General features: G+C 50.6%; 1 protein-coding gene across 10 annotated transcripts in view; it reads left to right on the top strand.

The window, feature by feature from the left end:
- Nucleotides 1–11482, top strand: part of CTPS1 (CTP synthase 1) — a 30618-nt gene extending 19136 nt beyond the window's left edge. For 3 of the 10 annotated variants that reach the window (XM_027108931.1, XM_027108935.1, XM_027108939.1), the window contains 10 exons: nt 1175–1263; nt 2068–2162; nt 2846–2908; nt 4976–5019; nt 6275–6371; nt 7322–7377; nt 7481–7577; nt 8128–8272; nt 8854–8945; nt 10612–11482. In XM_027108931.1, coding sequence (XP_026964732.1) covers nt 1175–1263; nt 2068–2162; nt 2846–2908; nt 4976–5019; nt 6275–6371; nt 7322–7377; nt 7481–7577; nt 8128–8272; nt 8854–8938 — 771 coding nt within the window. In that variant the 3' untranslated portion in view covers nt 8939–8945; nt 10612–11482. Of the gene's footprint in view, nt 1–1174; nt 1264–2067; nt 2163–2845; nt 2909–4975; nt 5156–6274; nt 6372–7321; nt 7378–7480; nt 7578–8127; nt 8455–8853; nt 8946–10611 lie in introns of those variants that run through there. The other 7 variants (XM_027108934.1, XM_027108930.1, XM_027108932.1 and 4 more) reach the window with 5 other exon arrangements.
- Nucleotides 11483–12931: the final 1449 nt, after the last annotated feature.

Genomic DNA, 12931 nt, shown 5'->3' with positions numbered 1-12931 from the left:
CCGCAGGGCAATAGGAAGGAGCAGGAAAAAAACGAACAACCTAATAAAAAAGTGGGCAGAAGATTTGAACAGACACTTCATAGGAGATGCACATGATATACACGAAAAGATGCTCAACGCCTTCAGTTGTCAGGGAGATAAATGCAAATTGAGTCTCAGTGAGATACCAACACCCACCCACCTGAGTGGCTGAGCGTGTCAGTGAGGGTGTGGGAGTGTAAACTGGTGCAGCTGCTTGAGGAAACAGTCTGGCGGTTTCATATGAAGGTAAACACACGCCTACTGTGTGTGACCCAGAAATCCCACTCCCAGATATTTACTCGAGAGAAATGAAAACATGTCCACCAAAAGAATCTATTTTTATACAAATGGACCAGTTAGTCATAACAGCCAAAATCTGGGGACAGCCCAGAAGTCTAGGACGAGTCGGTGGATAAACATGTCGTGTGGTGTATTCCTACAGTAGAAAAGTACCCAGCAGTAAAAAGGAATAAACTCCGTGGTGATACACAACAACACGGGTGGATCTCAGAGACATTGCAGGGAGCTGAAGGCGGCAGGCACAGAAGGCTGCACGCTGCATGGTTCCATTTGTCTGAAGTTCTAGAGGAGCTACAGCCTGCGGTGATGAAAGCAGAGCCCAGATTGTCTGAGGCAGGAAGCAGGGAGGACGGTGTTTGCAGGGGGCAGAGGGAACTGGGGGGGGGGGGGGTGACAGGAACTTTCTGGATCTTGATCGAAATGGTGGTCATACCTTTGTGTGCGTGTGGGACAAAACTCATGAAGTGCACACTTAAAATGCTTGTGTTTCATTGTGTGTAAATTATACTTCAACACAGTTGAGAAAAGTGAGAAGTGACCTGGGGGAAGATGGACTGGGGGAGACATCTTGAACAGAGAGGACTTCAGGGTCTGCGCTAGCGGACTGAGTGTAGAGCGGATGGACAGCCAGAGTTGGGAATTAAATGATTCGGGAAGGAAACTCATATTTTAAAATATAAGAAAGATCTTAAAGTTTATTTTAAAAAGATTAGTAAGTGTAAATACATTAGGGTTGTTTTTAAACTTTAGTTTAAAATTGAGAAAGATGGAGCGTTGGTAATACTGTTTAGAAATGGTGAGCGCTCAGGAGTCACGAGGCTGCTGCTTTTCTCTCCGCTCTGGCCGCTCCCAGTACATAGATTCCACGGACTTGGAGCCGAGCACCTTGCAGGAGGAGCCCGTGCGCTACCACGAGGCCTGGCAGAAGCTGTGCAGCGCTCAGTAAGCAGAACTCGCTACCTTTGCTTTCCAGGGGTTTGGGGTTTGTCTTAATGAACCAAGTGCTGTGCTTTCTTGTGCTGGTGGTAGGAAATCGGCTTGTTTCAATGTCTTTTAATTGCTGAAAGGACTACATACATACTGGATGACTGAAGCCTCACAAAAATATGGCTCATCAGTTTCATTAAATGTGAAGAAAGCGAGTTCTGATGTTATTGATAATGTTTACTGGATGCATCTGTGGATAAGGCTTATTATTTAAAGGTGTTTCACCCAGAACATTTGCTGAGTACCCGTCAGTCGAGTCTCATAAATAGTTCGTTTTGGGCAGCTCTTGTCTACAATAGTAAAAAGTCAAGCCTGAATATCTAGTTCACTAGAACAGCTGAATCTTACGGAGCCATACAGCCATGGTCAGTGTGGCCAGCAAAGGCCCCCTCCCTACTCAGGGGAGCACTTCAAGCCAAGAGGTAAAAAAATTGCAAACTTAAGGAAAGAATCCCTGCCTGGGACAGATACTGTGCAGAGGTGGTATTACAATTATGTACAACATCTTTTTTTTTTTTTTTTTCTTAACTGGTTGTAAGCATTTTCTGATGTTAGTAAGAAAGTGGATGGTTTTGTGTGCATTTTCTAAGTCCACAGTGTTTCTGCACAGCTCATTGGCAGTGTTGAAATCACAGTCCTAGCCCCAGCAGCCAAGTGTGTGGAGTGACTTCATGGCACCAGTGTCTTGGAAGTGACTCCTTGGAGGGTTATTGCGAGCTGGACTGGAAAGGGGTGCTTGTGGTATGCTCTCTTGCACAGTGGCGTGCTGGTTCCAGGAGGATTTGGTGTCCGAGGGACTGAAGGAAAAATCCAAGCGATCTCCTGGGCTCGGAAACAGAAGAAGCCTTTTTTGGGTAAGGAGTAGGAAAGACAAGAAAAGGTGCCCCGTGGGAGCCTGTAAATAAAACGGAGATCATCGAAACCAAACATAGATGCCATCCTTCCAGATAGCAACTCAAGTATAAGCCTTTTTGGTTCTGTTTTTTGAGAAATTCCAACTGGTCTTTAAAAGGAAAAATTTAAGCTTGAGCTCCACGTGGCTGTCATGGAATTTTGAGAGAATGAAATAGCAATTAGGAAATCTTGTCCATTTACTGGACCCAGCTGTTTGGCAGGACATGTGAGACTGCGTTTTATATGCTTATTTGGAACACCAGCTGTCTAATTGGGCAGAATGATTTTGGATGCTTCCTGGTGCTGTAAATTTTAGTCATTTCCAACACGACCAATCGTAACTGGGAACTTAATGAGAGAGGGTAAGAAGACTTGAATTTTAAAGTACTGAAGAGAATATTATTTATTTCTAAAATCGCATGACTTCTAAAACCTGGAATCATCATATACTCTTAGACCCCGTTTTTGAAATCTGGTACAGATAAAGCATAGCAGGGGGTTGCATGTTTATAGCAGGGAATTACGAGAGTTTGTAATTGGAATTCTGGGAACAATCAGGACACCAAGTCCACGTAGGCGGGTTGGAAATGTGGGAACTGACTTTTCAATGGAGTTTCATGTGTTTTTCCCCTCCACCTGCAAGGCGTGTGCTTAGGAATGCAGTTGGCAGTGGTTGAATTTTCAAGAAATGTGCTGGGATGGCAAGGTAAGTAAGTGTCTACTTAAAAATTTGTTAACTTCTCACTTCAGTGTTTCTGGCAGCTGTTGGGTGAGGGGGAGCCATGGAGGCCAGGCCTGGTTTCTCAGTACCTCGCAGATGCAGCTAGGGGAGCTGCTGAATTTACTGAGGGAAAGCGCTGTCCTCCAAGGGAACCGCCAACCACCGGAGGAGGGAACACAGCTGAGCAAGTCGCCTGGCTCCGCCCCTGCAGCTGCTGCTCTGGCGATGCCCGCACTCCTGTCATCACGGCCACCGTCCCTGAGCTGGTGTCCGGCAAGGAAACTAACTCTGGCTGGTGTGAGGCTGTGTGGTTATTATGAACGTGGGTGCTGGAGCCGGTCAGACCTGGGCTCAGAGTTTGACTTTATCACTCAGGATGGGTGATTTTAGGCAAGTTACTTACTTAGTCTTTCTGGACCTCTGTTTCTTCTGTAAGATGGGGGTCATAGTGGTACCTACGTCACATGGTTGTAGGAGTTGAATGAAATAATGCCTATAAATAGTCCCAGCACAGTGCCTGGCACTTGGGGAATACTCACTAATATTGGCCCCATGCCTCATGGACTATATTACTGCGTCCAGCCTGAGAACTCAGTGGTTTCCTGTTTCTCAGCACTCCGTGGGTTGCGTGGACTGGCTGTGTGGTTTTCTGTTCCACGTGGTGTGTCTGAGCTCGTCCTGTCCAGCGGGGACAGGGGTTCGGTCTCATCGTTCACTAATTCAGCTGAGCTTCCTCACAGCGTGGCGACAGCCTGGCTCCCGAAATGACAGGCTTGCTCTGCCGGCTTTTACTGAGCCTGCTCGTGTCCCATGGCCGAGCCCAGCCAGTGGGGCAGCGGGCCGTACACGGCGTGAGCCCTGGGGTGCAGTGGCCCCATTGGGGCCGCCAAGGGAAGGACCTGCTACGGGACCCTTATGAGCTCTAAGAAAACTCAGCGGAGCAGCCCGAGAACCCGAGGAATAGAAAGACCGCCCAACTTTACCAGTATGATTCCCTGTGCCCAGCTGACCGTTAGGGCTGGGTTCACGTCATGTTTTTCACAGTAACCCCAAGGGGACGGTGGCTCAGTTCTGTAGGCATCACGCTCCCTGGTGCTGGCTTCTGAGCTCCTGGCAGGCACTGTCCTACCACCCGCCACCCTAGAGGTGCCCCTTGGGCACCCTGGACCCCTTCACAGCCATGATCTCCTGCTGCTGCACGCACTGGGGTCCCCAGGTGGATGAGTGACCTGGTGATGAGCTGACTTGCATCTGAGGCCTGGCCCTCGTGTAGGCCCCAGAGGGGGACGATGTCTCGCGTGTCGCACAGAAAGAGCAAGCAGACGCGCAGTGCCAGGGACTTGGTTCTTCCCGTTTTAGTCTTCAGTGGTTTCCCTTATGGTTAGTCGGTAAATTCAGTAAAGGATAGAAAGGTTAATTTTTGATTGAGCTCTTGAGTGGGGCAGTTGGGTAGTGCAGTGTATAAGATGCTGAGGATGAAAGAAATGAAGAAACGGTATTTGCCCATTGAGGAGAGATACAGTCTGAGACGAGAAGTGAAAAAATTGAGACAATATAAGCCGTCAAAAGGATGCAGTGTCTAGGGCTTCTCTGGTGGTGCGGTGGTTGGAAGTTCGCCTGCCGATGCAGGGGACGCGGGTTCGTGCCCTGGTCTGGGAGGATCCCGCGTGCCGCGGAGCGGCTGGGCCCGTGGGCCATGGCCGCTGGGCCTGCGCGTCCGGAGGCCCGCGTACCGCCAAAAAAAAAAAAAAAAAAAAGGATGCAGTGTCTAAACAAGGATTTGGAGGTTGGGCCGTCGGTCTTGACTTTCCGATTTCCCCACTTTGTGCAGCTTGACTTCGCAGAGGGCTACAGGTTTAACGGGAAAAAATTCACCTGTGTTTGTGTGTTGAGTATCTTATATCTTAAAAATGTCATCCCTGGTTTTGGTTCTAATCACTGAATAACTTTAAACTGAGGAGGGAAATTGTGATTTAGAGCTTAGGAATGAAACTTTTAAGAAATCAGTTTTGTTGTAACTATTTTTATAACAAAGGTATTTTGGTTTCTCAGATGCCAATTCTACGGAGTTTGACCCTAACACCAATCATCCTGTGGTGAGTCCAGTGTCTGGAGCATCTGGAAGGGTGTGGAAGGGGCGTTGATGAACGTGATTGAGGGCTGGAGGTGGGAAATGAGACCACTGGGTTCATTCCAAAGCACCCTGAGGTCCCGCGCTTTCAGACGTCCCAGGTAGGGAGAACTTTTATTTTTCATCGTGTAGTCTCTCACTACTCTTCCCAGTCTGCCACAGAAAGTTTTTAAGACAGGTGCCACTGCAGCCTGATTAAAGTAATTCTCCACCCCTGCCCTCCTACCTCCCAGGAGCGCTTTAGAACAATACTGACATGAAACACTTAGGCAGGCACTTATTATATACCAGGCACTGTGCTCACTGCTTTGTATATATTAATTCACTTAATCCCCAGCAACCCTCGGAGATGGGTGTTTTTTTAAAGAACTGCTGGAATTTAGTACTGATTGTGTGACGTAGGCCTGAGCCCTAGGTGGCTGGAGCCCTAGGAGGCTGGCATTCCTCGTGTTATGTCTCCCATCAGAGGAATGTGGCTCAGCTGGGGACAGACAATGCCTTTATTCATCTTTGAATCCCCAGCCCAAGCGTGACAGGCCTGTTCTTGATACTGAGGATGTTGTGATAAACAAGGTGGACAAGACTCTTGACCTCAGGGCACTTGAACAGCATTAGTATGTATTTATTGACCTGAAATTAAACTTTGCTAATACTCAGACCTCAGGAAGAAAAGAGCAGAGGTTTTGAAGCGTGGGACCCTGGGGAGGTAGGGGAGCACAGAGAAGGCCTCCCAGGTCAGAAGGTGCTCGGGGGAGCGGGCAGTGGGCTGGGCTGTCACAGCTGAGGGGCCTCGGCCTCCGCGTCCCACAGATGTTCACCAAACTCTCCTGGTTCACAGCCAACCCCAGATGAGCATCCCTTTCCTCTGAGCAGCTGTCAGTCTGGTGGAGGAAACGTGTGCGCACATGTCTGGTTTGGTATCCACGCTGCTGTGTTAGTCTTTATTAGAGCAGGCACTTAGGATCCCAAGTGTCGGGGCAGGAGCGGCCAGGGGAGGGGGCAGCTGTGTCTGGTCCTGCGGCTCAGGAGAGCGGGCTGAGGATTAAACACTTACCCAGCAAAGGCTTAAGAATGATCACTGGGAGGCCTTTTCCTCTGCAAGTGTCGCTTCTGAGGAAAGGCTGGGCCCCCTCACGGGCTCACTGCGCTCAGTGCGGGCGGTCTGTCTCCTAACCGAAGCAGGGTTTGGTAGCACATGTTTGTTTTTGGAACGTCTCCAGGTCATAGACATGCCAGAACACAACCCTGGCCAGATGGGCGGAACCATGAGGCTGGGCAAGAGGAGAACCCTGTTCCAGACCACGAACTCTGTCATGAGTAAGAGCTGCCTCCCACGGGCCCAGCCTGTGGCTGGCATGTCCAGGACACACATCTTGGTGCTGCGGCCAGGCTGGCGTTTTTGGTTTTGTTCTTACTTTTGAAGTTCTTTATTCCTCTCCTGGTGACACTCCTTAGGATGCACTGTAATAGCCAAAGAAAGCACTGTGGCTCTTAGAAAGGTCACAGGCAATACAGCTGGGGACCTGGGGGACTTTGGGTGTGGACCCCTCAGCAGAATGAGGCGGTTAGGTGAAGTCCACTGCAGCCTTAACTCTCCTATCCTATCAGGTCGAACCAGATGAAACTGCTGATCTTGGTGACTTTTGTCCCACAAAAATTTTAGTCTCATCCGGTTCAACCTAAATAGATTTTATTCTACAAGTACTAATATATGCTAAAGACGTAGGGGAAATTTGAGGAGGAAAATACTTAAAAGAACTCGATTGGATTTTCTTTTCTTCCCACTGGGAACTGTCATCGTTGGCAGGGCACCCGTGCATCTATCTGGGGTTTGGAGGCACCGTAGTTTGCATCACTTGAGTAGGTGGTCGTCCAGTCCTCCGGCTCTAACGTCCTGTGGTTTGGGGGTCTCACCTGGCTCAGGGAAGACACCCGCTGGCACGGGCCGCGCTGGGTCCCCAGGCACAGCAGGTGCCGTGCGGCTTTGTGTGCCGCCAGAGCGCTTTGTGCCTCTGTAGTCACGTGTGAGAGGTGGTGGTGAAAGTCTGTTTCTGTTAGTTTTCCTTGGTTGCAAAGAGTCAAGGCCCAAGAATTAGTCTGAACTGTGCTGCTAGAGCAGGCGGTGGGGTCAGTAGGAGAGTCATAGAAGTAACCTTCAGAGGGCCTGGCCGGGTAGGATAAGAAGCAACCCGGGAAGCAAGATGTGGTTGTGAATAGCTTCCTTTGTGAAATCGGAATCCTTTACGCCAGCCTGCTTCTTTTGCCAGGGAAACTCTACGGAGATGCAGATTACCTGGAAGAGAGGCACCGCCACAGATTTGAGGTGAGGATTTGAGCTCTGTGACCTTTCACATTTTCTCCTTTCTGTTACGCCGGACACGCAGTCAGCTGAGAGCCCAGCAAAATTGTTCTTCATGCCTCGACAGGTGAATCCAGCCTTGAAAAAGAGTTTGGAGGAGCAAGGCTTGAAGTTTGTTGGCCAAGATGTTGAAGGAGAGAGAATGGAAATTGTGGAGTTGGAAGGTGATCACTTGGGCCGTTGTGTTTAGTGGGGAACTTAGGCTTTCTTGGCATGTGGGGAGAACACAGCAGTATAAGTTGTTGTCCTTGACCTAACCGCATCAGGCAGCGGCGCTGTCTGGGGGTCTTGGTGAGCGAGGTTTGGGGCCCCGGGTGGCTCACCCTTGCGCTGCGGCCTTGCCATTTGACCTCTGGCTTCAGGTCCTCGTTCTTCAGAATGAGAGCTTGGACTTGGTTCTCAAGCCTAATCTCACGTGACCTGCAGGACTCAATCCCGCGCAAGTCAGGGAGCTGGGGGTGGGGGTGGGGTGGCGAGGGGAAGGGTGGCAGGAACCTGGAGAGGAGGCGCCTTTGGCCGCAGGGTGACAGCGTGCAGGTGGGAGAGCATCGGTTCTCCCGTGCTTTGGGGTTGCCTCTACCCAGGCTCCCAATAAGTTGTTTTCAAATCATTTTAGGGTCTGCAGAAATGTGGAGCATTTAACCAGATTTTTCCCATCTTTCACATGTTACGCAGACACACAGTGAAGCTGGTTCTTTCGCATTTCTGTTTCAGATCATCCCTTTTTCGTTGGAGTTCAGTATCACCCTGAGTTCCTGTCCAGACCTATCAAGCCTTCCCCACCGTACTTTGGCCTCCTCCTGGCCTCCGTGGGGAGGCTCCCTCATTACCTCCAGAAAGGCTGCAGGCTCTCACCCAGGTGGGGTTACGCTCCCTTAGTCCCTCGAGTGGTCACTGATGCCTTCCAGCGGGCCATCATCACACCATCAGTGATGAGCAAAACCACAGGAACGGGGAGCCTTGCTGGGCGCTTCTCATGCTGACACGCAAGCTTCCTCTCCTTCTCTGGGGTTTTCTCAGGCTGCTTCTGTGCCACCCCTGGCCTTCCCCAGCCACCCGGCATGGTGGCCAGGTCTCCCCCTCTGCAGCATCTGGTGCCACGATCACATCTGGGACCCTGTAGTCAATGGGGAACCGTGTTTGTTCATCGGGGTGTCGGCCACAGCCTGGGTGGATTTCATGCCCTACTGCTACCTTTATCTGGAACCAGTCGGTTACCCTGTCTCGGTGGTTAGGGCATCATGACTGAAGTATAAAGCGAATGTGTATCTTCTGTAACAAGAAGAAGAAAATGCCTTTGCAGCTTTCTACTAAATATATAATGTCTCTGATTTCTGCTGTGTGCAGACAAGCATCCCTGTGGTAGTGGTGGCTATAGAATGAGGGAAGTGAAGCAAGTGTTTGGTGGGAGCTGATGGATAAACCATCTGAATTCTACAGGGACACCTACAGTGACAGAAGTGGGAGCAGCTCCCCTGACTCTGAAATCACTGAACTGAAGTTTCCATCAATAAATCATGACTGATGGTAACGTAAGTGATATTTTTAAGCTTTAGTTTTATTTTGTTTTCAATGGTGATAACAATAGAATTGTAAGGATATCCTGAAAGTTTAGTGTTGAAAATTTTCATCTGCCAGAGGGTGTAAGTGGTCAGGTCAGCATGGGCATCAAATGGGTGAGACCCCCCCCCCGCCCCGTCCCAGTTACAGTACATCTACCCACCCTGCTTTGGGGACTCCAGCAGGGGGACACCAGGCACGGGGCAATTGTCTCCTTGCCGATTGCTACATTCAGGTGCCAATCTGACCAAATCTGGGGGAACTGGATTCTTAGAGCCGTGTTATTTCATGTAGCTGTAAACTTGGAGATCTTGAAGGAGGTGACAGGTAGGAAAACATAGTGTCATTTCTGCAGACCCTCAAGCTTGCACCAGGAAGTGCTTTATTTTTAAAAGTAGTTTTATTTATTTATTTATTTTTTTGGCTGCATTGGGTCTTTGTTGCTGCGCACGGGCTTTCTCTAGTTGCGGTGAGCGGAGGCTACTCTTTATTGTGGTGCGCGGGCTTCTCATTGCGGTGGCTTCTCTTGTTGCAGAGCACGGGCTCTAGGCGCGTGGGCTTCGGTAGTTGCGGCATGCAGGCTCAGTAGTTGTGGCGCACGGGCTTAGTTGCTCTGCAGCATGCGGGATCTTCCCGGACCAGGGATCAAACGCATGCCCCCTGCATTGGCAGGCGGATTCTTAACCACTGTGCCACCAGGGAAGCCCCAGAAGTGCTTTAAAACCAATACATACAACACTTTTGTGTTGATTGCTGCTTATTCTTCAAATCCGTTAAAATCGGAGCAGTTATTGAACAAACTTGGAATATTTGTCTTTTGTGACCACGTAAGTTTATAAAGTGCAGTAGCTGTGGGCGACTGCCGAGAATTGTATAAATTCCCATTAAGGTAACTGAGCGAACTGTTGGCAGAAATATATACTCAGAAGGGGGCTGGGGCATCAGCCGGAACTCTGTGGGGTCCAAGGGAGAACCAGGGATGTGGGGGTCCCCCCACAGGTAAGATGAGCTCCTGCCTCAGGCACGGGCAGGTGACCTCCCTGAATCCTGCACACCTTGCCTTCTCCACCAGGGAGCCTCTTCACTCGCAGGTCTGCTCTCACGGTCCCATGGCCCCTAGCTGCCTGGCCTGTGATAAGCTTAGTCCGGTGGGTGACATGAGAAGTAGGTCTAAATCAGGAGGAGGGCATTGGTTGCCTACTCTGCCAGGTCAGCATTTAGCACTGATGTACTCATTAACCTTCACCAGATAGTTTGCTGTAGGCAGTTTGATAGTCTAAGTAACTGCGGTGGAGAGAAAGGAAACTTTGTAACAGTAAAGGGGTAGATATTTGGTCAATGATATGGAATTTCTAACTGCCTCCCCTGGAGCATGTATTCCCTGTCAGTGGCACTGTTAAGAGCCTGCTGCTGTGGAAAAGAACACTTGTATTGGGGCAGAGGTGGAGTCCATGTAAGGTCTTGAAAATGTATAATTCCATAGGAATCAGAAATTTAGCTTCTCATTCATGTTAGGCTCCTACTACGAGTGGTCCTCGATGAAAACCAGGCATAGTTTACCATAGCAGCTGGCTACAAATCCTAACTTCTTTACTTTAACATACATCATATAATTGCTCTTTTTTTTTTTTTAAACAGGGGTGATTCTTGAAGAGAGCCTTTGGACTTCAGGAGTTTACAGCTTTGATTTTACATTCAGCTTTTGACACTTCCTTTAAATTATGTTTTTATTAAGATTATTTTATTTTGAGGGAAGGTATTTGTGACTTGCATGTCCCGCCATGTGTCCCGGCTCCCGCACGCTGTGCTGACTGGTGTCCCACACTCTCCTTTGCGGTCCTCCAGCCTCGGGCGAGAAGCAGGACATCCGGGCGGAGCGGGTGATGGCCGGGTGCCAGGGGAGCCCATCGGTCACCGCGCTTCTCCAGCCACCTTGCGTCACTGTGGCTTCGAGCGTGTAGCTGTTCCTTCCCCCGATGCCGAGGCCATTATAAAAGGTGGGCCGTGCGGCCTGTGTGGGCAGAGAGGGGTGAGTCCAGCTGGTGCTCACAGCCCAGTGCCGGAACCCGAGGGCACTGCTTGAGCAAGAGCCGTGAAACCAGAAACAGAGTCGGCCCTGCCCTGTGCTGGAGGACTCGTTGTCCAAAAGGACGGTCAGTTTGGCGTCACACAGAACGGCAAGAACTCTGTCTCTCTGACGTCTGAGTTTAGAAGCCGCGCTTCTCTTCTCGGGAATCACTCCTTGCATCAAGGGGTCACTTAACAAAGAATCTTTTGGGGAAACTGCCTCTAAACCCCTCTCATATGGGGTTTTGCTCGAGGGAACTTTACAGCTTTGCTCAAGGGGACTTTTGCCTTCCAGAATGGTGTTACTACGGTTGAAATGCAATGTATGAAAAGCTATTTTCTTAATGTGGTATAACGACAGGCAGAGCTCGTGCCCATTATATCCTGGCTGGACTCGATGTATACTCTAACTTAAGAAATAAATAACGCAGAGCAAGAGACACACTTTGTTTGGAGTGCTTGTGTCGCAGCCGGGTGGGCGCCGTCTGAGTGCGGGCCCGGCGTGTGTGCGTCCCCTGAGCCGTCAGCGCCGGGCTGTCCTCCCCGGGAGCAGCAGCTGAGGTGGGTGATCTGATTGTTTAAAAGCTAAGAGAGGAGCCTTTCTTTTTAATAGGAACCAGAATTTTCCAAAGAGGCTTCAAATTTAGGTTCTCGGCACGTAGAGGTACAGAGAAGCCTCACCGCCCCCGTCCGCTCCCCGGCAGCCCTCCTGCACCCAGGCCTTCCGATTTCAGGTCATCGGCCTCGCTGGTTTTCCCTCCACAGTGAAATTCGAGCTACTGAATCCACGCTCCTCGTGGCACGTTGGCAACATTGGGACCACCTGCCCATGAGCCAGCTCCTCTGCAAAGTGTGTCTGAGGCCGAGGCTCAGGGCTCGGGCCGGGCTGTTTGTCAACGGTCGGCAGGCTTTGCTGGTTTTCATTTGGAAAGGGGGTGTTGGGAGAAAAATGTTTCTCACCATTTGGCACAGCCCTTCCATCAGAGGGACCCAGAAAGGAGGCAGGCTCCCTCTTGTCCCTCCATGCACTGGTCCGAGGCCACCATCACGGCTGAGGCCCCAGAGCCCGTGTGGGAATACTGCTTCCTGACCCAGGGCAACCCAGCTGCCTCTGTCCGTGTTTCTCACGGGCTGAGTTACAATGTCTTCACTTACAGAGGCCTTCATACTTGTTTGGGTGCTTTGAATGTGGCTGACTGGGTGAATTCTAACCCCTTCTCCCATCTGGTGGTCCCATCAGACAGTCTTCAGTCATTTTTATAAAAGCCATTCCGCAAACTGAGGGCTCTTACGCCTGTTGGTGACAGCAGCTCCATACGACAGTGGGCAATTTTCAAAGCCTCTCAGGGTCAGCTGTGCCCGCCCCTGCTTGGAGAAGTCCTCCGCTGACTGGTTGTGAAGTGCTGGCTGCTTGCATAACCTTTCTAGAGAAGGGACCCCCCCCCCCCCGCCCCCAGGATGGCTCTCCAGGGGCTGCAAAGCCCGACCAGCCTACCACCCTGGCTGTGGAGACAGGGCAGTAGCAGGGCCGAGGGCTGAAGCCGAGACTGCACGGAGGGTGGCCTGCACACCCAGTGTTGGCTGCCCAGTGCCCGGAGGCTTCTCTTTGGGGAGTAAGCCTGGCCTAGTCCCCCCACCCTTCTCTTCAGCACTGGTGATCCGGACAGGTTCTGCCTTTGTAGAGCACCTCCGAGGGCCGCAGTGCCTGGGCACCCTTGCGCCTGGCCCGAGGGGGGCGCTCAGCAGCGGGTCCCCTCTGACCTCTCGAGCTGCACATCCTCTGTGCAGGTTTTGTTTTTTTTTTGTAATTTTACTTATTTATTTATTTTATATATGGCTGCGTTGGGTCTTCGTTGCTGTATGTGGGCTTTCTCTAGTTGTGGCGAGCGGA

The sequence above is a fragment of the Aethalodelphis obliquidens genome, unplaced genomic scaffold, assembly GCF_003676395.1.
Source record: "Aethalodelphis obliquidens isolate GAN/ISIS:26980383/991018 unplaced genomic scaffold, ASM367639v1 scaffold9, whole genome shotgun sequence".
NCBI classification, from domain to species: domain Eukaryota; kingdom Metazoa; phylum Chordata; class Mammalia; order Artiodactyla; family Delphinidae; genus Aethalodelphis; species Aethalodelphis obliquidens.
This window is presented reverse-complemented; position numbering and strand designations above follow the sequence as displayed.